The 22,677-nt window shown below is 40.6% G+C and overlaps 1 protein-coding gene and 1 long non-coding RNA gene across 2 annotated transcripts; one reads left to right on the forward strand and one right to left on the reverse strand.

Annotated features, from left to right (window-relative positions):
- Nucleotides 1–261: 261 nt before the first annotated feature.
- C16H11orf58 (chromosome 16 C11orf58 homolog) lies at nt 262–5,796 on the reverse strand. The gene is made up of 5 exons (XM_030039287.2): nt 5,555–5,796; nt 5,189–5,269; nt 3,804–3,864; nt 1,898–2,007; nt 262–714 (listed from the first exon to the last, which is right to left on the reverse strand). The coding sequence occupies exons 1-5, from the start codon at nt 5,612–5,614 to the stop codon at nt 505–507; spliced, it is 522 nt and encodes a 173-aa protein (XP_029895147.1). The 5' UTR covers nt 5,615–5,796; the 3' UTR covers nt 262–504.
- An 88-nt stretch (nt 5,797–5,884) lies between these two features.
- Nucleotides 5,885–9,331, forward strand: LOC115351884. The gene is made up of 2 exons (XR_003926931.2): nt 5,885–6,700; nt 8,272–9,331. It is a non-coding gene; the product is annotated as an uncharacterized LOC115351884 (long non-coding RNA).
- Nucleotides 9,332–22,677: the final 13,346 nt, after the last annotated feature.

The following is a 22,677-nucleotide window of genomic DNA, read 5'->3' on the forward strand; positions in this document are numbered from 1 at the left end:
ATTCTGTCACAAAAGGGAGTGACTTCTCTTAGCCCTGTCAACACTAGCATCTATAGACAAAATCATTGTTTAAAGCTCTAGTACATCACAGAATAGTGCTGATATTGGTATTTTACAACTAATGCAACATCCAGTAATTCACATGTAATCTTAAGAGTTAGAAATTCAAGACTGGGGTACTAACTAAAGAAACCACTAACATGAAGTTTCCTTATCTGGCATGGAATAAGGGGAGACACAGTTTAGATGACATTGTAGAGATTGGGCAGGAACAAGAAGAATTTATTTCTCCATCCAGTATTTTATACACTTTACAAAAACCAGTAATACCACCGTGCCCATAAAAATGTTATCCATGGCAACAGAAAGCAAATACTACTATTTGTCATCTAACAGGGTCTTTTTAAAATCATAATACAAAGATTTGTGCTGTAGCAGTCCTCCACTTTGCACTGTAACAATAAGGCTTACTGTACTTTAAATACAAAGCTGTTACATCTGCAGTTATGAACCACTGGCTTTAACAAACATCATTTTATAGTTGCTTTTTGCTTCTTTTTTGTTTTCTGGAACCTCAGCTTCATCATGCTTTTCAGCAGCTTGTAGCTCCTCTGCAGACTCCTCTTGCTCCGACTCAGAGCCACTTTCAGAGTCCTCTGAACTCTCTTCAGAGGAGTGTCCAGCTGCCTCTTCTTGTTCTTCGCTTTCCTGAAACTAAAAGTTCAGATTATGAGACAGATAAACCATTATTTCTTGGCAACTCCACTTCAGCTTTTAAAATTTCCCATTGAGAATGTTTTGCTTAATGGCTCCTTTCATTTTAGTACTAAAATGGGCCATGTTGCTAAACACAGGTCTTTAATATACAAATTATTAGACAGAAAGCAACTCCACTGAAATGGTTAACCATACCAACCGTGACATCCATGGTTTCATCAGCCATATTCTTATTTAGTTACAGCAGAAATCCTAAAGACACCATTAAGTGAGTTCGAAAAGTTTCAGATCACATCAGTTTAGTAATTCCTTACTTTGGTGTACACAGTACGTAATGACACTTGAATATTTGTCATTGAGTGAAACATAATGAAACTAGATGTTAGTTTAGTGGAATGCTGAAGTAATCCAATGATACCGCTAATAAGAACAATCCCAAAATGGCCTTTTGTTCGTGGTCCTAAAGAGCAAAGCCTCCATGGCTGTAATATTAAGGATTCCCAACGCTGCACAGGTGGTTTTACTCGTTCTGGAACCATCAGCTATATTTTTTATGCAGTAATTGCTGCTAAAAGTTAGCAAAAAAATAATTACTGCACCTTTCAACTGGCAGATGAAGACACCTTCCTAATAACCTCATTCTCTTGGTTTCTGTTGCACTCCTCTTCCTGCTCATTCCTATGGAATTCCTTGCAAGTACAAGACCAGTCAGCTGTCAGTTCACTGGAGGACTCGGTACAGCAAACTTCCCTTGTCTGACTTTTAGCCACTTACTTTTCAGGACCACAGAGAGGTATGTGCCCCACCGCAACCAGAAGCTAACATTAATTAGCTCTCAGCAACAATTCAGATGGTTATCCTGCCTTCTTATGTATTCCTTGGCAACACCCTGATTTAATATATTTGTCACTTTCTGTCCTAATCAGTCTTGACTACTATGGAGCATTAAGCATGTCATATCACTTTTCAGAACAATGAGAAGCATCAATCATTTCCAGGCATCTAAATGGCCACCACAGTGTACACAAATAGGGGTCAAGTGCCTGCACTAAGTTTGTCCTTTAACCCAAACTGCAGAAGTGTGCCACTGGTTGTGGTGATTGGATTTTTAAACTATGTATCGTCTTATCTTACCAAAGCGAAAGCCAAATCGTTATGGAAATAAACAACTTCTTACTACCTCACTGAAACCAAGTCCACAATGGCGCCGGTTTCGTCCAGACATCGTGCTGTCCATGCTTTGTTGGTACTGAGACTCCAATTCTTCATTCATTTTCTTGTCTTCTTCCCCTGCATTGTCCAGTGTACTTTGGTTATGGTTCATTCAAATTAACAAAGACATCAAATTACATGAAGTCACATTTTCAAAGTTTATCAATATATACATGAAAAAGTTTAAATTTAGACATCTTAAACTACTGGACTGAGTGTTGCTGCATACAAACCACCAGATTTACAAGCAATTGTATCAAGGGTGCAAGCAAAAGTGCCTTGATGCAAAGATGGGTTGTTAAATTCCTAAGACCCGATGCATTCAGAGAGTTGTACTATGCATGGCATATGTTCCACTAAACAAGGGAAATGTAACCAGTATGACTTCGCTGTGCTTCCTGCCAATACTGCAACACGTCACAGCAAAGAGAAAGTTTCTGACCTTCGCTACGTAACATGTGATTACTATGATTAAACCATGATTATTATATAGGAGCAGAAGTCGGGACAATACTATCACTCTTGTTTATAGAGCTGTATCTGAAACTATTTCAAGCATCCTGAATTATCAGGAGCGGTTACTACAGCTCTACATTTTTCCATCTTTAGGAATTAGCAGAAAAACTAATTTTTATGAGTTACTTCTACATGCCCTTTACTTACTTGTTTGAATAAGTAAGTAAAGAATCATCTTCACTGGGAGAACATATGGTCTAATATAGTTAAGAATCCTCTGTTCTTGTAAAAGGTAGGAATCTGTAATTCTCCCCCGATAGGCCTACAACACTCTAGTTTTTAATTTGTAACTCTGTAAAGTTAAAAGCTTATATTGCAAATTAATCTTTCGTTATTTGGAAGTTAGAGCTGTATGTTATTATAAAAGGACAGTAACTGTATGTTGGACAAGGAAGTAAAGTGTTAAGAAAACAGCTGTTCTGATTTTTTGTGAAAAAAACAGCATCTTAACTTTTTGCTAATAACAAAGTAGTACTGATTCTTTATGACTCCTTAGGGGAAGCATCATCTCCTTTCTAGGAAATTCAGGTATAAGGAGGTGATTCTCAGTCACTCTGCAACCTAACAGCAGAATCTGGAACCAATCCTCAGGCTTCTTTTAGTGTTTTGGTCCACAGATAATTTTTCATCAGCTGAAAAATTACTAGTGGACCATTATCAGGGAAAGAAGTTTTCTGGAACTCTGACAGTTGCTATTCTAGACAACTTTATCAAAACTTCTCTCAGACAGTCAAGTGCAGCTTGGTTTTGATGTACGTTGACTTACTACCTAAGCAAGGATGATAAGCAGTTACCATGGTCACGTGTTACACGACATCAAATTATTGCTGATTACCAAGATGACCTTGCAGATCTTTTCAGCCTCTCCCTCATTACTTTAAGGCAGAGATCTTTCTATTCAATAGGTAATCACAGGTGGGGGGGGGAAATCAACCCTGTTCTTCTCCTTGCACAACAATTTAGAAGTTTGGATACCCATACCTGGCAGCAAGGAAGAAGTATAATACTGCTAGGTACCAATAGCAATAAAACTTTACTTTCGTATTTTGACAGCAAAATAAGACTGAGGACCCATAGGCCCCTATTTCCAGGGCATTTGTACACAAGTTTAACTGACCATCAAGTACTTTGCTGAACCTGGACTTTAGAAGGCAAGTAAGTGCAGTCACAGAAACTGTTTGTCAGTAATCTAACAAGAGAAATTAGGAACTTCTACAACTCCACAGCCTGCCCTGTCTTCAACTTCAGCCACGAAATCTGAAATCCCTCCCTGCAGTATCTATGAAGCTCAAAGTACTGGGATGTTCCTAAATAAGTGTTCGATTTCCAACTTTGTATCAGCTGTTGGATAAACTGACCTGTCCTGAAGTGAGAGGTTGATCTGTGGTCTCCGATAACAAGGCGGCCAGTATGTTCTTTCTAAAAGAAAAGGCAGTTTGTTTTGGAGCTTTAGGGTGCAGACAGCTCTGCCAACATTCTGGAAATCTTGAATGGAAAAGGTTTGCTGTCAAACCTCGACAACCAACTGTAGCAGGACTGTAAGTTTTACTAGCTAACAACTGCTGTCTCTTGATGAACTTGTTTCACCTTTGTTTTGTTTAATTTTCTGAAAAAAGAAACCCCAACAACTAGATACTCTTTACTCTTCCCACACCCCAAAGCTGGCTCTATTCCATTCTGTTTCTTGCCACTGATACAAAAACTACACTACACAATGCTGGACAAGTGTGAATTTAGGTTCTGACAATTTACCCTTTGGGTCTCTTTCTCTGGCACTACGCAATAGTTCAGTCTGTGCATCTTACGACGATCCCACTTTTAGACTGGTCACAGCATCTAGTAAGACCTTCACAGGGCTCATTAATTTATGGGCTCAGTCATTGCTCATTAGCAAATGTATCCCTATAGGCAAGAACCGGCATTACGTAGCAAGCAGCGTTAAGTACCCAAGTAGACGTTAAAATTAGTGGTAGTGGGATGTTTTAATAGGGTATTGTATTCCTATCCACTAGGAGGTATTAACTTTTGCCTCTTTAATACAGTAAAATATTTTAGCTTACAAAAATACTGTATTCGAGCAAAATAAACTAGTACCAGTGAAATTATTTTTCTTGATGGTAAGTAGAATTGCAACACTAAACCAACATTTTGTAGGTGGAAAAAGCACGACTATGTTTTACTAGTTTTACAACATTTTTTGCAAAGAGCATAGCAGAAATATAGTTTTAGAGCATTTTCTCTTTAAAAGTATTTCCTGCGTTATTTAATTAGGTTTACTATTTTGCTGGTTTAGTCTATCAGCTACCATTTTTCTGAACCTTTAATTTTTTTTCCAGTGGAAGAGAACTTTACAGACCTAGCAGCGCACAGGTTGGTTAGTTTGGAACAAGGACTCTCTGGGCAGCGTCCACGAGTAATTTTATTAGCTGGTCTGAAAGTATAGAGGTGTGGGGTGGGGAGGAAGCTGCAGAGCAGAGGCTTGACGATTTCAGACCCGTGTTTTGCATCACACCGCTACTGACGTAACAGCTGCGGCTGTGAAACCCAAATCCTCCTTAAAGGAGAGTCCCAAAGCGAAACTGCCTTCTGGCGTTGTCTTTGTCCCGGGAGAGCCCTGCGGCCCGCAGCAAGCCTCCTCACGGGGAGGGTTCGCTGCACCGCAAATAGAAAACGCCGCGCAGCCTCCCGGGCTGTGGGGGGGGGATCCTCCCGCCCGGTGCCCGTGTGCCCGGGGCGGCCTCACCTTCCCGGCGCCCATCAGCCGCAGGAACTTCTGCTTCCGCTCCTCGTTGCCGAGGTCCGCCGCCTCCCAGCTGCTGGAGCCCTGCGGGAGCACACGCTGACTGCGCCCGCCGGGGCGGACCCCGAGCGGCCCCTCGCCGCCCTCCCTCACCCCCCCCCCCCCCGCCCCGTGACGCCTTCGCCGGCCGCTGCCCCCCGACAGCCCTCAGCGCGAGGAAGGCGGCGGGAGGGGGCGGCCGGGAAAGGCCGCGGCCTTCCCTGCGTCCCGCACCGGGGCCTCGCCGCGGCCTGCCTGCCTCCCGGCCGGCCTCCTCCCCGCTCGCCGCCACCCCCCCCCCCGGCTGCCCCGGGTCCCGCGCCCATTTACATCGGGGGAGGCCGCTCGCTTGAGGCCGTGGTGGCCCTGGGACTCCCTGGCCGAGCTCATCGCCGCGGCTGGGTGACCGGGCCCCTCCGCCGCCTTCCTGCCGGAGCCGCTCCCTCGGCCGGCGGCGGGTCACGGCCCCGGGGTCGGCCGCGGGGCGCGCCGGGACCGGTAGTTCTCGCCCGGCCGGCGGCGGCGCGGAGCGGGCGGGCCGGGACTACCCGTCCCACAGGCCTCCGCGGCGGGGGGGCGGGGCGCCTCTGCCCGCTGATTGGCAGGGGCGCGGGCCGGCCCCCGGCCCCGTCTCCGGAGGGAGGCGGTGGCGCGGGGAGGAAGGCGGCGCTCGGGCGTCCTCGGTCGCGCGCAGCAGCGGAGCCGGCGGGGAGCGGGGGGGCTGGCGGTGGCGGGCGGTCACCGGGAGTTCGCCTCCGTGTGGCGTCGGGCGCGGCGCAGCTGCCGGTCAGGCGCGGAGTGCCGCTGGGGTGATGAGGGGAGCGAGGGGCTCTCGGCTCCGGGGCTGCGCTTCTGCCGTCGTGTGAGCGCGGCCGGGCGACGGCTGGCTCGGGGCCTGAGGTAATCCCCGCCGAGGAGGGAAGGCGAGCTCTGGCCGCAGTCGAGCGTGCGAGCCGCCGGCGCGGAGGCGGCCGCGGTCCCCGCCCGGGTGTGCCGCTGCCGGCGCCTCAGGTGGGGTAACGGTCGCCTGAAGGCGGCGGTAGCGCCCCCCGCCCCCCCTCCTGCCGCGCGCCTCGGGTAACGGCCGGCGCCGCGAGGACACCGCGAGGTTCCCGCCGCTTTCCTCACCTCCCGGCGCTGGGGGGTCGGGACGGAGACGGGGCGCCTCTCCCGCTCTTCTCCGTCCGCTTCAGTAACCGCCCGTGTCCCGCCACCTCCAGCCTCACCCGAAATCCCTCTCGCCGCCGCACCGGAGTAACGCGGGGGCTCCCCTCCCGCCGACCGGCCCTGCCACCTCGTGTGGAGGACGGCAGGGCAGTCCGTGACCTGTGCGGACTCCTCTGTGTTCGGGGCTCCAGATGTCTCCAGTTAACCCTTCAGCTGCTCTGGCCGTTTGCCATCACCGTCTTTCCTGCCGTCCCATCTCCTCCACACGTATGCCGTGTACAAAGCAGAAATTCACTTACCACCCCCCAAGTTAGTATTTTCTCACATACAGACGTATGCTTCAGAATTAGCTCAGTTTGTGTGGCTTGCCATTGAATGTTAATATTCTGGGGGTTTTGCTTAGATTTGTTGGATGGGAAGATGCACAGTCACATCTTAAGGTCTTCTCGCCTTAATGTTATGAAAATCCCTTCTGTTTTAATTCCTCAATTACACAGTGACTTTATCCCCATGATAAAGTTGTAACAGTCCAACTAATGCCACGAGGCTAAGGCGCGCATGCCGAAATGTGCAAATGGTGTGTGCCAATTCATATTGCAGCTTAAACCTGGCTAGTTTAAGGTTGAAGTTGGTTGCTTAAGGATTTTTGAAATTAAAGTGAGGTAAACTACTCAAGGTGAAAACAGGTATGAGCGCGTGTAAGCGTATGTAGTCTTATTGAAACCTCCTTAACGATTTAAAACAAATGATTGCAATTTTCTTGTTCAGTCAAAAGAGCTCAAGTTAGTGTCTTAATTAGATCTTTTTTGAGTGGTTGTCAGTCTGTATGTTCATGTCCGTGTGCATAAAGGCAGTCACTTCAGCCATGGGACTTTTCATCTCCAGCAGTACCCATAAATTACATGTGCTTGTTCTCTCAATCTTCTTGCATGCTTTGTACATACAGTATAGGTGGTCAGAATATGCCCCAGATCTTCAGTTCTCAATAACTGGCTTGAATCTGAACTTTCTTTTAACTTGCAGTGATCTAAGCTGCATTTCTTTGCATCTACTTACCTGTAGTGGTTTGTTTGGCTTATTCTAATCACAAGTTTTTATTCTCGTTTTTATTGTTTGTGTCGCTACAACTGTTAAACATTTTGGATTTGAGCCAGTAAGTCTACCCACCCACCCTGTCTAGCTCTGTGTTCCATCAGGGAAATTTTTTGGATTTTGAGGATTAGACGGAAGGAATGACAAGGTAGGCTGTGCCTGCCAATGCCAGGTGTAGTCATCTGCAAGGCAAGAAGACCACACTCTGCAAAGAGTGATTAGGGGTAAACATAACTTTGAAAACGTAGCGCATAGGTCCCATAACACATAGGTCTACACACAGCGTAAAGATGCTGATGGGCGGCACATCTCATAAAGGAAGGGTGTTCAGTTCCTTGCAAGTAACTTCTCTTTATGCTGAAGCAGCTTGGGGTGGGTGATGGTGGTCGGTCTTGTTCCATGAACTCACTTTTAGCTGAGGTGATCTGACTGCTGGTCGGAGCTGAGTCTAGCTTTCAAACAGTTTGGGGAAGATCCTGCAGTGACTACCTTCAGTTTTCCGAATGTAGTTTTCCTATGCTCTCCCTATATGTAGTGAATGAAAAGTTCCTATAGGGCTTCTAAAGTTAGGCTTCTGCTCTGAACTGTCTTCGAGAGGAATCTGTGTGCTTGGGGGATGAACTGCTCCTAGCTAAGTTTGTCTTTATGAATTTCCTCCTTACAGAGCTAAAATGTGTCATTACTATGTTTTTTGTGAGTATGGCAGTTAAGCTCCTCAGTCACTTTGATACTTTTTAACATTTTCCCTGAGCCTTATTATTCAGATGTTACCCATCGTTCTTTTGTAGGACTGAAATACAATGGAAGAAGAGTTGATAAGAAAATATTCTGGAAGATGGAGCACAAAAGTTCAGCAGATCTAATAATGTAGAAATGTGCTGGTATAGCCCTTCCACTCCTGGGTAGGTAGATTCAGAGTTACAGATATATGTAGAATATAATTATTTTCAATTATTATTTATACAGAACAGCACTAGGATAGTGATGTTTAAATTCACGTTCACATATATTGCACTGCTTGAGTGTGCAAAATCAAATAGAAAGGCATAGCTGTTACACCTGCTTTCTACAACTTCTGTAGTTATTGTTTGACAATGATAAAGAGCAGAAGGGAGCATTAATATGAGAGAATGTTATATTTACCACTTTAACTTCATTTTAATGTATTTAAATGTATAGAATATTATATAATGACTGTAATACTGGATTAATTTAAGTTTCAGTGTTTAAAAATTATTTCTAACAGAAGGGGAGTAAAAATGCAAAAAATGTAAAAAATAACATTACTTTATAAATTAAAAACCTCAATTTTTTAGAGTAGTATCTAGCAGCATTTTTAGTCTGTTAACTTAATAGGAATTGTGGTAATTTAATACCAGTGTAACTGTACCTTTTCAATTTTTTTTAAGTTAAGCTTTTATTACAGTTTCTGTACTATTATGCCTAAAGACCTGTTCCTTAATAAAAACAAGTGTGAAATTTTAGCTTCATGGCTAAGGTTCCCTTATGGGACAAACTGAGAAGGTTTGCCTTGGGGAAAAAAAAAAAGTGCAAGAAAATGAGACTGTTAAACTCTAAATCAGCTATGATAATTGGGTCTTAGTTGTGGCTTACTGTTAAATTTAAGTCTTTTTCAGGACAACTAAAATGTACTAATGTTTATATGGCTGACTAATGGTTTGGTAATTTTGTTTACGTTTTGAATAATGATGTGCTGACGATATTTTAGTGAGAGGCTTTTACAATTTTTTTTTTCCTTAGTTTATTGCTCACTTGGGATAAAAATGCTCTGTTTTTGCAGAAAAGAGGTACCTTAATAAACAGATACATCCCTAGCATTAAATGGCATCCATCTGCTTATGGAGTAACTTAAAAATGGAGTGATCTGACTGCTAACAAAAATGTGGGTTCTCTCAGTGGCAGACTGGTTATGTAAAGGTTTCATTTATCTTTATGGAGATATTTCAGATAATTCTGAGGATGTGCAACTCATGAGCTTTATATAATTCCAGTAACACTAGTAAGTGATAAGAAAGGAGTTCTGAAAATCCTGTCATGCTAGGATTCAATGTTATATTTGCTGTATTCTTTTGAACAACTGAGAAATATAATGATTTGCAGGAGAACAAGACAGACTGGGTTTCTAAGAAGAAACCTGTCTTTTCCAATATGTGAGACTGTCTTAGAATATAAGCAAAACAGTAGGTAAGGATCCTGGGCAGTATTGGTGTGAATTTTCCACATTTCTTTGACATAGTCCCTCTTAAGAGACTATCCTGAAATTAACATTCAATTCACAGGTGAGATTTTTTGCACGAAGCAGAAACTGCCTACAATGCAGAAATCAGACCTCAACTAAATGACTCTCTATCAGTATAGCTAAAGCACAATAGGGAGGCATGTTGAGGTTTTTTGTTGGAAATGAACAGAGATAGACAATAAGGTGAGAGAGAGATGAGGTGAAATGACAGATAAGGTAACAAAATTGTTCACTGTCCTGTACAATTATACTCTGTCTTATAACCCAGAGGTCGATGGATTGTAACCATCCTCTGCTACCATCACTATGGTGGCTGTATGCCATATCAAGGGTATTACAGTAAAAAGCACCCAGATTAATGAAGGATGAACTTTTACTTTGAAGCCGAGGAGTGTGCAGCAATGATAGAACTGGACAAGTGCAGCGGTGATGGAACCAGAACTGGATTGGCAACATAAGGTTGAATTATTTATGGCTCGGTGGGCCCGTGACACCTCAGGCCATCAAGGAAGAGATGCAACATATAGATGGGCTCATGATCGAGGGACGGACTTGACCATAGATATTATCGCACAGGTTATCCATGAATGTGAAACATGTGCTGCAATCAAGCAAGCCAAGTGGTTAAAGCCCCTGTGGTATGGAGAGCGATGGCTGAAATACAAATATGGGGAGGCCTGGCAGATTGTCTATATCACACTCCCACAAACCCGTCAAGGCAAGCGCCATGTGCTTAAAATGGTGGAAGCAACCACCAGATGGCTGGAAACACATCCCGTGCCCCATGCCACTGCCTGGAACACCATCCTGGGCCTTGAAAAGCAAGTCTTATGGTGACAGAGCACCCCAGAAAGAATTGAGTCAGACAGCGGGACTCATTTCCAAAACAACCTCATAGACACCTGGGCCAAAGACCATGGCATTGAGTGGGTATATCACATCCCCTATCATGCACCAGCCTCTGGGAAAGCCGAACTATATGGTGGACTGTTAAAGACTACGCTGAGAGCAATGGGGAGTGGGACCTTCGAACATTGGGATACACATTTAGCAAAAGCCGCTTGGTTAGTCAACCAAGGATCTACCAATCGAGCTGGCCCTGCCCATTCAGAACTTTTACGTACTGTAGAAGGGGATAAAGTCTCTGTAGTGCACATAAAAAATATGCTAGGGAAAGCAGTCTGGGTTATGCCTGTCTCAGGCAAAGCAAACCCATCCGCAGGATTGCTTTTTCTCAGGGACCTGGGTGTGCTTGGTGGGTAATGTGGGAGGATGGGGAAGTCCAATGTGTGCTTCAAGAGGATTTACTTTTGGGTGAGAATAGCCAATGAATTAAATTGTATGATGTTAATTGCTATATAACACTGTATATAATCACTTCTGACTTTTCTATATATTTCTGCTTCTATAGTGAGCTCCAGTCTGTGGATGGGAACCATCTTTGGGGGAGGAGGATAGGTGAACACCAGCTCTATTACAGGAAATACTAGAAAAACTACCTTAATGAAGATTTTCTATTCCAGTCCAATTCCAAGTTTTGAATCTCAGCAATCCGTATTATAAAAACTTTTGGGCAGACAACAGCTTAGGAAAACTAGGTATGGGAAAGTTGAGGATTAACTAGATCTTGCAGAAGCAGTTTCATGTTTGAAGAACCTGATGTAGAATCTTCAAAAATTTTTTTTTTAAATTATTTTTTTTGAGCTCTCTGTGTAGAGTTAGGGTAGATGAAAGTAGAACTAGGTCTGACAGCCAAAAGAATTTTTTTGTTGTGTAATGTGGTAAGGATGTCTTTGGTGTGTGGTGACCGACTAAGCTGCAGTAATAAAACTATCACATGCTGACCAAGATATTGGACAGCCCTGGCCTGGAAGCCATGGATTCAGAGTTGAATCTTCCCCTGTTATAGTCCTGGCTCCACCCAAGACTAAGTGCCTTTGGCAAATTATCTCACCTTTCTGCTTTATCTGTGAAATTAGGATAATATATCTACATGCCAGCGTTAAGAATTAATTAAGGGTTGCACAGTGTGTGTTCAAAGCAATGTATAAGTGCTAAATATTAGCTATAGCGTAATTGGACTACTGTAATTTATAATATGCTAACTGACATTGGCATATAAAATAGGATCAACCTCTTCTCAAGTGCTGTAGAATTTTTAATTGTTACTAATGAACTTCTGATACTCAAAGTAGCTATCACCGTGAGACAGGGAATGCTGCCAGTATCTGTCTGTAGGAAAGCTTAACAAGGAAACAACTGATTTTTTTTCAGCTTGAAATAAAAAAAAAGTATGTATGTACACATACACCCTACTTTAAGTGCACAGTTTAGATTAAATTTGTTTTAGGCAGAAAGCTTTATTTCTTTTTAAATGGAAACAGGACATTACCCTAGCATTTCAAAAGTGTTTCATCTCCTTCAGCATATTTTAAGCTGAGAATGCTTCCTGTTTTCTGACCAGCTTTGCTTAGTAGTTGTCACTGCAATATATAGAGGTTGCCACAGAGAAGAGTGGAAAATATTCTGTATATCACTGGATGTGGGGAAAGAAATTTTTTTATTGAAATCTGACTTACGCAACATACTGATTCAGTGTGTTTTAGTGGCCCGAAGTCTGCCAAAAGTTTAATTCCAAGCTCTTGCTAAGTTTTGCTTTAAGGGGTTGGGAAGAAGGAGAGACAAGCTAAGAGCAAACAAAGAAATGTCAACAGAAGGATTGCTGAGAAGGGAGCATCAGTTGAGGGAAGGCAGTCATAGCTGTTAACATTTAAAAAGCCCTTTCAAGGACTAACAAAATAAAGGATAGAGATGTCCTCATCCTGAAATGGCTTTTATATTTCTGAACCTGTTATAAAAGCTTTTCTTAGAACACTTCCCCTCTAAAAACAAAATAGTTTCTATCGTAAACAAGCCAGGCAGCACATCAATACAAAGACTATCTTCACTTACTTTTATTTCTGGGCTAGCAGAACAGGCCATTATTCAATACCACAGAAAAAAGAATTGTTGCCCCAGTTTAACGAATGAAGAAAACAAAGAATGGAGAAATGATGTCCTTGAACCCAGCACTGTGCAGGCTTCCAGTACCATTGCATGTAGTAGGCTTTGTCCTCAATACAAAGATTTTAAAAATCCTCATATTTAACATCATAAAAGGTATGTTAGGACACCTTTCTCTAGGTACAGTCCTAGTGGAAGCAGGACCCGGGTAGTTTTTATATCAGTGTAGCCAGTCAAGGCCAACCATATATCTCTTACTTGGAGTTGATGTGAACCAGCTACATCAAAATAAGGAAATATAGCGCTTTGCTTCCTCTAAGATTTTACATCATATTAGACTGACTAGGCCTCTTCATTTACCACTGTACATGGTACAGTGCTAGAATATTGTACCTGAGTAAAAATCATTTTTATTGCTATGAAGATATAGCTTTATATATATTTCACTTCTTTTCCTTCTTTTTCTTTTGTGCTTGCTAACACATAAAAGCACCAATAAAGACGTTTCACAGAAAGTATCTGCCAAATTCAATTATTCTACTGCGAGTCTGAATGATGAGACAAAATCTTCAGTATTATCAAAATGAATTGTGTTTGTTTAGAGTGAAAACTCAGTAGTTTCTTCCTTTGGTGTATCTCCTGTTTCATCCATCTCTAGTAAAGCAGAATACTTAAATGAAAAGGGAATCTAACATTTCCGTCTGTTTCTCTTAGGGAATTTAATTTATTGGGTAATTTGAAAATGGCATGGACAAACCACTCCTTAACATACTTCAGTGAATAACTCTCTGCTGAAAAAGGTTGAACAAAATTAACATTGTCCTTTTTGAGTAAAGTGGTGCTGTGAAAGCCAAAGTCTCTGAAGTCAGTTGGAAGTTGTCTGTATACAGAATTTGTCTCTTCATATAATTATTCCTGTTCCCAACACCTTTGAATCTTTTACTGGTTGGGCAAAGAGAAATTAGAAGGAAATGTAATTGATATGGGAAAAACAGTGGCTCTGTGTGTTCTCCTTCCCAATCCTCTATGATTGTATTAGTTGCTCCTCCCTAGGGACTTCAGTAACATTTGTGGAAGTGGTCAGTGGAAAGGAATAAGAAATAACACCAGGTATCTTTACACTGCTGCTTTTCACGTCATCCAAAATGCTTTGAGAAAGGTGTGAAGAAAATGGGTGTGTTAAAACTCTGATATATCTGCATAGCTCTGAAGTCACTCCTTTTGGAAAAGAAATGTTTCTGCTTAACTTTCGTCAGTGGAGCACATAGACTTTTAATATACACCCAATGTCCAAATAAACTTTGAAGACTGCTGGAGATTTTTCTTTTCTAACAATATCTGCATCCCCATGATAGAGCTGTATCACAGTACTGTCTGCTGCCACTGCATCAGAAAGTTTTTTCCTACTGCAAAAAGATTTTCATTAATTTGTGTCCTGACAGTATATGTTCCAAATATGTGGTCATTCATTACCTGTCTTATTTACAGGAGCCTATAGGAAGATGAATTAGGTCCATTGTAGCCAGTTTGTATGTGTTCTGGTGACCTGTGATACTTAAAACGTAGGCAGCATGTCTACTTGGCAATGCTGATTTTTGCTCATTTTAGCTACTGGAAGATCTTTACTATACAAAAGGACATATAAATACATGTTTGCTTTGTCCAGGTACTGGGCTCATGGATTATTAATTGTGTATCAGTCACAGCCTATTGGCTTTGAGTGACTGCAATAAACACAAAAATAAAAGGGAAATTTATTACCCTCTTTTACCTGTTTAACACCAACATCTTATTTCTTACATCAGATCTTTAAAATTAATGTAGTGATCTTTTCAAGGTATACACTGTGTTAAAAAACTATAAACTATCTGGCGACTTTGCCAAGAACCTACCATGCACTCTACCTATACTGCAGTTGACTTTACCATTTTGGTATTCATTCTCTTATAATAAATGACATTAAGTTGCAGGTGCAGAACTGCAGCAACTTATGTACATTTTGACTTTGAGCATAGAAATTTGTAGCCCAAGCATCAGGATATTTTTAATAGTCTGAAATAATAAATTTTAAATAAATTAACCTAGGCATGAAAGATCATGTCCTCTTGTGATATTTATGATATGCCTGAGACTGTCATGGAACTGTGGTATCCTGCCTAGAGGCAGGACAGTGTCCTTAACATTAGGACAGTGGTTGTGACATACAGGCACAGTGTGCCAGGAAGAAAAATATGCTTTTCTACTGACTTTATGCCACCTTCCTTGTTTTTCTGGTGCCTGTTTTAACAGGTGCCTTTTTCTATTTTAAGTAATGCATTATTTCCAAAGCATTTGGGGTCCAAAGTGGGAAGGCTTACTATAAATGCCATGTATAATGCTGTTAATTTACTAGAAGTAAGTTCTGTACAAAAGACTGAAGCCTTTGTTTGAATGAAAAGCTGAGAAAAGCAAATGTAAGGCTGTATGCTGTCCCTAAATAGTTTAGCGAGTGTCTAGGGTGCGATGCTGATAAATGTTCCTGTATATGGCATTGTTAAAACTGGTACGTGTATCATACAAAATCATATCATGTATATCATAGAAACATAGAATTATGTAGATTGGAAAGGACCGCCAGGGGTCATCTAGCCCTACCTCTTGCTCGATGCAGGTCCAATTAGAGCAGGTTGCACAGGGCCATCTCCAGTCAAGTTGGAGTATCTCCAAGGATGGTGATGCCACAGTGTTTCTTGGCAACCTGGCCCAGTGTTTGACCACCCTCAAGGTAATTTTTTACTTTATATTGAATTGGAATTTCCCATATTTCGGCTTGTGTCCATCGCCTCTTGTCATGTCACTGCGCACCTCCACGAGGAGCCTTGTTCCATCTTCCCTACACCCTCTTATTAGGCAGTTGCAGGCAGCAAAAAGCTCTCACCTTCACCTGCTGTTCTCCAGGCTGTGCAAACCCAGCTCTCTCAACTTCTTGTATATCATGCCTCCTAGTTGTCTTGGTGTCTCTGCCGGACTTGCTCCACTGTTTCAATATCTGTCTTGTACTGGGAAGACCAGAGCTGGAGATATTGCTCCTGATGCAGTCTCACAAGTGCCAGAAAGAGGGAAATTATCAGGCCCCTCAATCTGCCGGCAATGCTCCTGTTAAAACAGCCCAGGGTGCTGTTGGCCGCCTTTGCTGCCAGGGCAAGCTGCTGGCTCATGATTAGCTTGTTGTCCACAGGGACCTATATTTTTTTTCTTGCAAATAGGCTTTCTAGCCAGTTGGCCCCCAGCCTGTACTGTTGCATGGGGTTATTCCATCTCAGATGCAGGACACTGCATCTTAAGGTATTGAAATGTAATTATAGAATTCAATGTATTGAGTCATAATTTTGTGCTAGTAAGAATTAATAGCTTTGAGTTTGTCATTTGGGAATAGCAGTGGCATGCCTTCTGAATAGCCTAAATAATGCAGAATTATGCATAATATGACTCTTATTTTTGGATAGTTTAACAAAATCACCTAAAGTTGATGATCTATTAGGTGTATCCTGAGATAAATAAATTACAGAAATCATAGTAAATTACAAAAGAATGGATAGTGAATTGTTTCCTGAAAGCAGATAATTTTTTTAGACTAGCAATGCTTCATTTTTGTTTTGTACATTTATAAATAAAGTAGGCTATGCTAATTTGGAAGCAAAACCAACACTACTTTGTGGCTATTATATTTATTGATCGACTGAATGTTTAACTTTTCTTGTTAGATTAATTTAGTGTGGAATATTTTCATTAATGAAAGAGTTCAAAATGTACTTTATTCTGAGGGTATTGAAACACCATTTGATATTATCCAGTGTTGTCGTTGTATGTTGAATGGTTTGTATATAATGGTTGTTCATGAGTAGTGTGCTTTCACATGTATGTAAATTCTCAAACTAAAAGCTAACTTCACTTTTTATATCGTATGTCAATTTTTATAATAAAATATTTTATTATAATTTAAGGATTTTAGAATTATATGAGCAATTTGGTGGTTGATAACAAGTGGTTTTGGTTTGAGTTTTTTGACAGTCATAATAAAAGTAGTTCTCTTTGTGTTGTTAGCAAACCCCCTTAGAGGTAACACAAATCTTTACTTATGCCTTTTCCCTACTGTTAATTCATTTGCCCTTTTTAAGAATCTTGGAATTTGTTAGAAATGAGTCTGGGAGGATGAATTCGACAGATCTCTGTCCATGGTCTGTTGCCGCTTTCTCAAAAGGGCTGTATGTCCGCAACGTTAGGAAAATTTGGCGTATTGTAAATTAAACCTCAGTGCTGAAGACCTTCAGCTAGGAGACGTTATACGGAAAACCAGCATTTCTGGTGCTGCCTATAATTTTCAGCTGATGAGCCCCTTTGCTAATGAAGCATGCAATCCTAATTTGGCATGGGTCAGGGGTAGGACGATCTTCTTGCAGGTGAAATGTCATTTGCCACATTTTGCAGAGTATTAGTCTGAACCTATATTTGGTTGGCACCTGTGCTCCGAAACTGGCATCCCACCTTGTGAGAAGGCAGAATGCCACTCTGACAGATGGGGAGGAATGCAAGCATGCCAGCAAACCAGTGTATGCATCAAGGGGTCACATTTCTCTCCAGGAATGTTGAAATACCGGTACATGCAGAGCTTCTGTATCTGAGGCACACGTGTTTCTTGGCAATGACCAAAGTTCCTGCTGAATATCTTGGCACAGTGCGTAAGGAAGCTTAGTGAATTTTCATGGCTTTCATAGGGTTTCTACACCATGGGAGCCTACATATAATTTCTGCTAAGAATGGCCCTATGAATATAAACAGAAGAGGGAATATATTTTGCAAATTATTCTTTCTTATTAATAGATTAAGAACTGTTAAAATGCCATCATAGCTTTCATGGATAATGATTCTTTTGATTAGTTAATGGTTGGTTTATCCTGGTCTGAGAGCAATAGAACGTGTGGTTTGGCAATCAACCCAAAATGTGAATATCACAGCTTAAACTTCTACCATTTCTTTTTTGTACTTTATTTTATTTTAACTTAAAAGTAAATTCTGGAATCCCATCACACTTTTGTACTTCATCAAGAAATTAGTTTTTTTCTGTGTTCCCCCAAATGATATAATGTATTAAAATTAACTCTGGGGCATTCCTTTCTTTTGCTGAAAGTAATTCTGAATGGTTTATTTCAGTGTTTTTACTTTTTTGCCTCCAGAATTACTGTAAAGCTTTTCTATTTCATCCATTACAGCACAGTGTTTTTCACATTTGAATAGCTGCATCAACATGAATCCTTTATAAGGACCTTAAAAACAAACTTTGCCAAGTCCCAGAATACAGAAGCTAATTCACATCCCAATACTCAGCTGCCTCATGAATAAAGGAGAGTCTGTGCCTGACACTTTGAAGCTGTAGCTGTTAAACCATACAGACTATTTACCTCAATAAATCATTATAAGAAACTAAGGTACAATTATACCCACAGAGAAATAGAATTCAAAACACTGATTTATGTGGTTCGGTGCCTGTTCCCTTTTCCATCATGTTTTGAATTTTATGCATGTTTGTCATCTTTGGCTGCTTCCATGTATCTTTAAACTAATGGGTCTTGCTTTTTTAACATTCCTCATTAGGTTTGTTATTTTACTTTGACATACAGACATGATTTGCACGCTGTACAAAGTTTTGCATTTAAAATTAACTATCTAATTTCATATGCTATAGACCAAAAATGGAAAATGTGAGTAATTTGTTTAAACTAACATTCACCCTTCTCTGGTTAATTTGTGACCATCTAAGCTGAAATTCCATATTAGTTAAGAATTTTTTTGGTGCTTATTTGTGGGATCTGAAGAGAGACCACTATACAAAGGAATCTATCATTGTGCTTTTCAGAATGTGTCTGCTTATCTAGAGGGTTATCATAAAGAGATGGAAGCCATGTGAACTTAAATTTAGAGTTAGTTCCTCAATTTCTTTATTTCTTGAAGAGGCAAAATGAATCTAAAGATAAAAATTAAATAAAATGAAAGCGCTGGCTCAGAGGAAGGAATGGCACTGAAACTGACAAATAATTCCATATGAAATGGTAGAAGGTAAATATATCTAGCAAGTGAAGTCCGAGAGCAGTCACAGACTCTGTTAGGCCACCCAAGCCTTTAAGAGCATGCAGTGTTGTCCTGTAGAGCAACAGGGTGGGGAGTGATTTAATAACCAATAAATGTTCCTTAATAAAACTTCAGCAAGTTACACAAGATTTAAAAGGAGATTTTAAATATGAACAATAGTAAATATACCACAGTTCCAAATGCTTTATGCCTTGCTAATAACTTTCAGCGCTGATGCTTAGGTGGATCTAAACAGTCCTGAGTGAGGGTGTATCATGCAACCCGCCTGATCCCAGTGGTTTGGATTAGAGTAGCACTTGTCTGCAGTATCGAGAGGGAGTTATAAACCCATCGTTATTTCTGAAGTGATTTATAACATGAAAGTTTTTAGACCGTGTGTAACATTCAGGTACCTAGTTAAAAAAAAAAGTATATCTGTTGAAGACGGGTTTGGCCGTTTCTGATTATTTTTGCTTTACAGTGGATAACAGAAATTTGAGTGAGAAGCCTAAATGCTCATCTGTAAGTCTGTCTGTATTTTCATTATCTTACACTGAATTTCATAAGATATTCAATTCATATATGAATATGCATATATACTCTGTATATAATACATGAGTAACAGCACGCAATCTTTTGCATGCACTCTGTCAGTGGCATATATACCTAACTCTTACACTTCAGTGTGTTTTTGCCTCTCTGAATCTACAGGTATTTTGTGAGGAAATAATATTATACATAAAAATTTCCATATGCAAACAATTTCATTTATCCAAAATTGAAAACTTGTATAGGATATTCCATAACCTGTTGCCTAGTATTCCAGGAGTCCATAACATACTGCTTTTACAGTCTGATAGCATTTAAAATGTTTCTGTCATTATATCCATGTAGTTAATAATGTTTTTATGCTACTGAAGTAGAGGATTGCTTAGAAGTATTGATGATGGTGGAATTTAACAAATCTGTGGATATAGCATTCTACTACCAGCCATTGTGATAGTGCAATGTGAGACCTCTTGTATTATCCATAGAGGGACAAAGTTTAGGAATCTGGGAGCAGAAAAGCAGGACAACCACTTACCTCCAGAAAAAATAGATATATTTATGTTCATTATCAAGTGTATTTCAATCTCGTTTCTGGTAGAAACACATCTGCAATGTCTGTGCCAGTCTGTATCTCAGAAAATGTTGGCTGATTTCAATAGAATTTGACAGCAGGACGGTGTCTGAAAAGTTTCAAATTTTTACAAGCTTCAGAAAAACTGGTGACTAGATAGGGAAAGAGAGTCATCCAAAGTGTTCCCCTGTGCAGCTAAGACTGCAGAGTGAATGCAGCACTATCTATAGCCAGCCAGCCAGCTTGTCTTCATTTCTGTATGAATCATGTGCTGCGTCTTGCCCAGCTCCTAGCTGAGTACCCAGCTGCGTTCCCTGGTGAAGTGCTAAAGGGAATCAGAGCTCGTGGTGTTACCCATGGTCAGGGGAAAGTGGAGGGAGAGGCCACAGGACATATGTGCAGCAAAGAGCAACTATTGTGGTTGGACCCACATGAGTGTGATACAGCACAAATCAACTGGTAGCCACACTGAACATTTCCATTGCTTACAGAGCAATTTGTTCATTAAAACCATTTATATCTGTTGAAATTCCATTAATGAAACTACATATTCTAGGGCTTTGTAATACCTAAATTTTATTTTTCCTCTGTTCTTAGTGCCCCAGAATGGAGATCCCTGCTCAATTATAAAAATAGCAATGTCATCAATGATTAAAGTTTCTCATTAGGTATTTCCATTAAGAAAATTTCAAATTATTAATGTTTCACATTGTTTTTATAGTTCAGTGCCAGTGCTACCTAGCAAAGAGCCATTATATTTTGCAAAAATACTGAAAAATCTCATCCTAAGTTGAAAGCATTCTGGGTCATTTTCAACACTTTCTGAAATTTCAAGTATTTACTAGGATTTGTTGGCTCAGGTGACCTTGCATCTTCAGTCTTTCAATTTTCTAAGCAACAAATATAAATACATCCTGAATTCTATTTAAAAGTGTCCAAAGTTAAGGATTGTTTGCAGTGAAAATTGAAACACCTTCTCAGCTATTGGGTTGCCGCAGAAACTCATAAAGCTGGTTCTGCCAGTACTCATGCCATTTTCTCTTCTGGTAGAGACTGACTATTATATCTGGAACTTTCCATCAGCCCTAAAATAGTACACATCAAGAATAAGAGTATTTTAATTCCTAATGAAGTCTCTTACCAAAATTTCTAAGGACCATTTACTCTTTCAGATGTGTGTTCTGTTAACATGGGTTCTAGAGCAGTGTAAGTATTTTGGCTATGCATTATGTTTTACTGAAATACTTGCGCAAATGTAACCTGGATGTGGATGCAACTGTAATAGTATAAAATAGTATAAAAGGTCCACCTTCCCTAACAAGAGGAACTTCACATGTAAAAAGCAATCTTATGATCCCATCACAGTACAGGGCTTAAGCTGATTAAATTAAATCAGTGTAATTAAGCATAACTTTTGTATGTAGACAAATCTTAAGCATTGCATGAACACAGACCAAGAATAAACTTGCTTAGTTTACAAAACAGACTGTTAGTTGCAGCCTATCACGCAAATAGGGAGAACAATTTTTAAATAAACTTAATGAGTTAAAGATGCGACTCTGTATGTGTTAAGGAGGGCAAGATACGTCCGGGGAAAGCACTGTGAATGTTAATCTTAGGCACCTGAACCAATTTGTTGAGGTTACCTAGCATGATTTTTTTGTGGCTAGCTTGCAAAAGTAGTAACAGTAAGGAAGTACAATTTTCTGCAGGTTTTTCTAAGCTTTTCTACTATTAGCAGATGCCTTTCACTCACCGAAACTTCAAGTTCAAACAAAGGTTCTTTAATTTTAGCAATGATTCTTCAGAACATCCAGGGATTATGTATAATAGAATGTGCGTATAGCATGAGCAAACAAGGCATCAATAATAACCTTCTAGCATGGTTTTATCTGGATGTACTGAATTACAAGGAAAACAGTTTTGGATTTTTTCCTAAGTCTCATGGATCACAGATTGCGTGTTTGAAAGTGAAAAGGGAGAAGCCAGACAAAGGAAAAGAAACAACATAAAAAGCCTTAAGTTTGCATGAGTTACACTATGCTGAAATCCTGACCTCAAATCAATATGAAATCCTTTATCTGACACATATTGAGGGATTATAGATTCAACATTTTAGAGGATGTGTTTGAACAGCATTGATACCAAAACCTTCTGAAAACTCCAGGTGGATTATGAACTGTGTACTGTTTATATCTGTAAGTATAAGCAGCTGAAGAGTTGTTTCAGTCTATCTATGCTACAGTTTTGCAACTATGCTACGTTTATTTCTTAGGAAATAATTATTAAGGAGCAGGGGGTTGTTTATATTGGTTTAGTGGTTAAGGCATAAGGACTCAAGAGGTCAGAGTTTTTCTTGCAGTTATGCTACAGCCATTCTTTGTGAGTGGGGTAAATCAAGTCCTTCTTCTATATCTCTGTTTCTCTGTAGGTACAGCGGAGATGGTATACTGGCAGCACTTGATGGGACATTACAAGATTTGTTTTATTATTTTCGAAAGGTGCATGCAATTACTTTTAAAGATACAATATGGCTGCTTTAGGTGTTGGGATTTGAAAAATATTTCATAATGGGCAATGCTGCTCTTTCAAAAAGGTGGTATCTTTCAGTAATCTGTGCTTAGTGAGTCTGAGAACCACACTGATGGCATGCTGCTTAAGTAGCTGTATTTTAGCTATACCAATATAGGCTGACCTCTGCATTTT

The sequence above is a fragment of the Aquila chrysaetos genome, chromosome 16 (genome assembly GCF_900496995.4).
Source record: "Aquila chrysaetos chrysaetos chromosome 16, bAquChr1.4, whole genome shotgun sequence".
NCBI classification, from domain to species: domain Eukaryota; kingdom Metazoa; phylum Chordata; class Aves; order Accipitriformes; family Accipitridae; genus Aquila; species Aquila chrysaetos.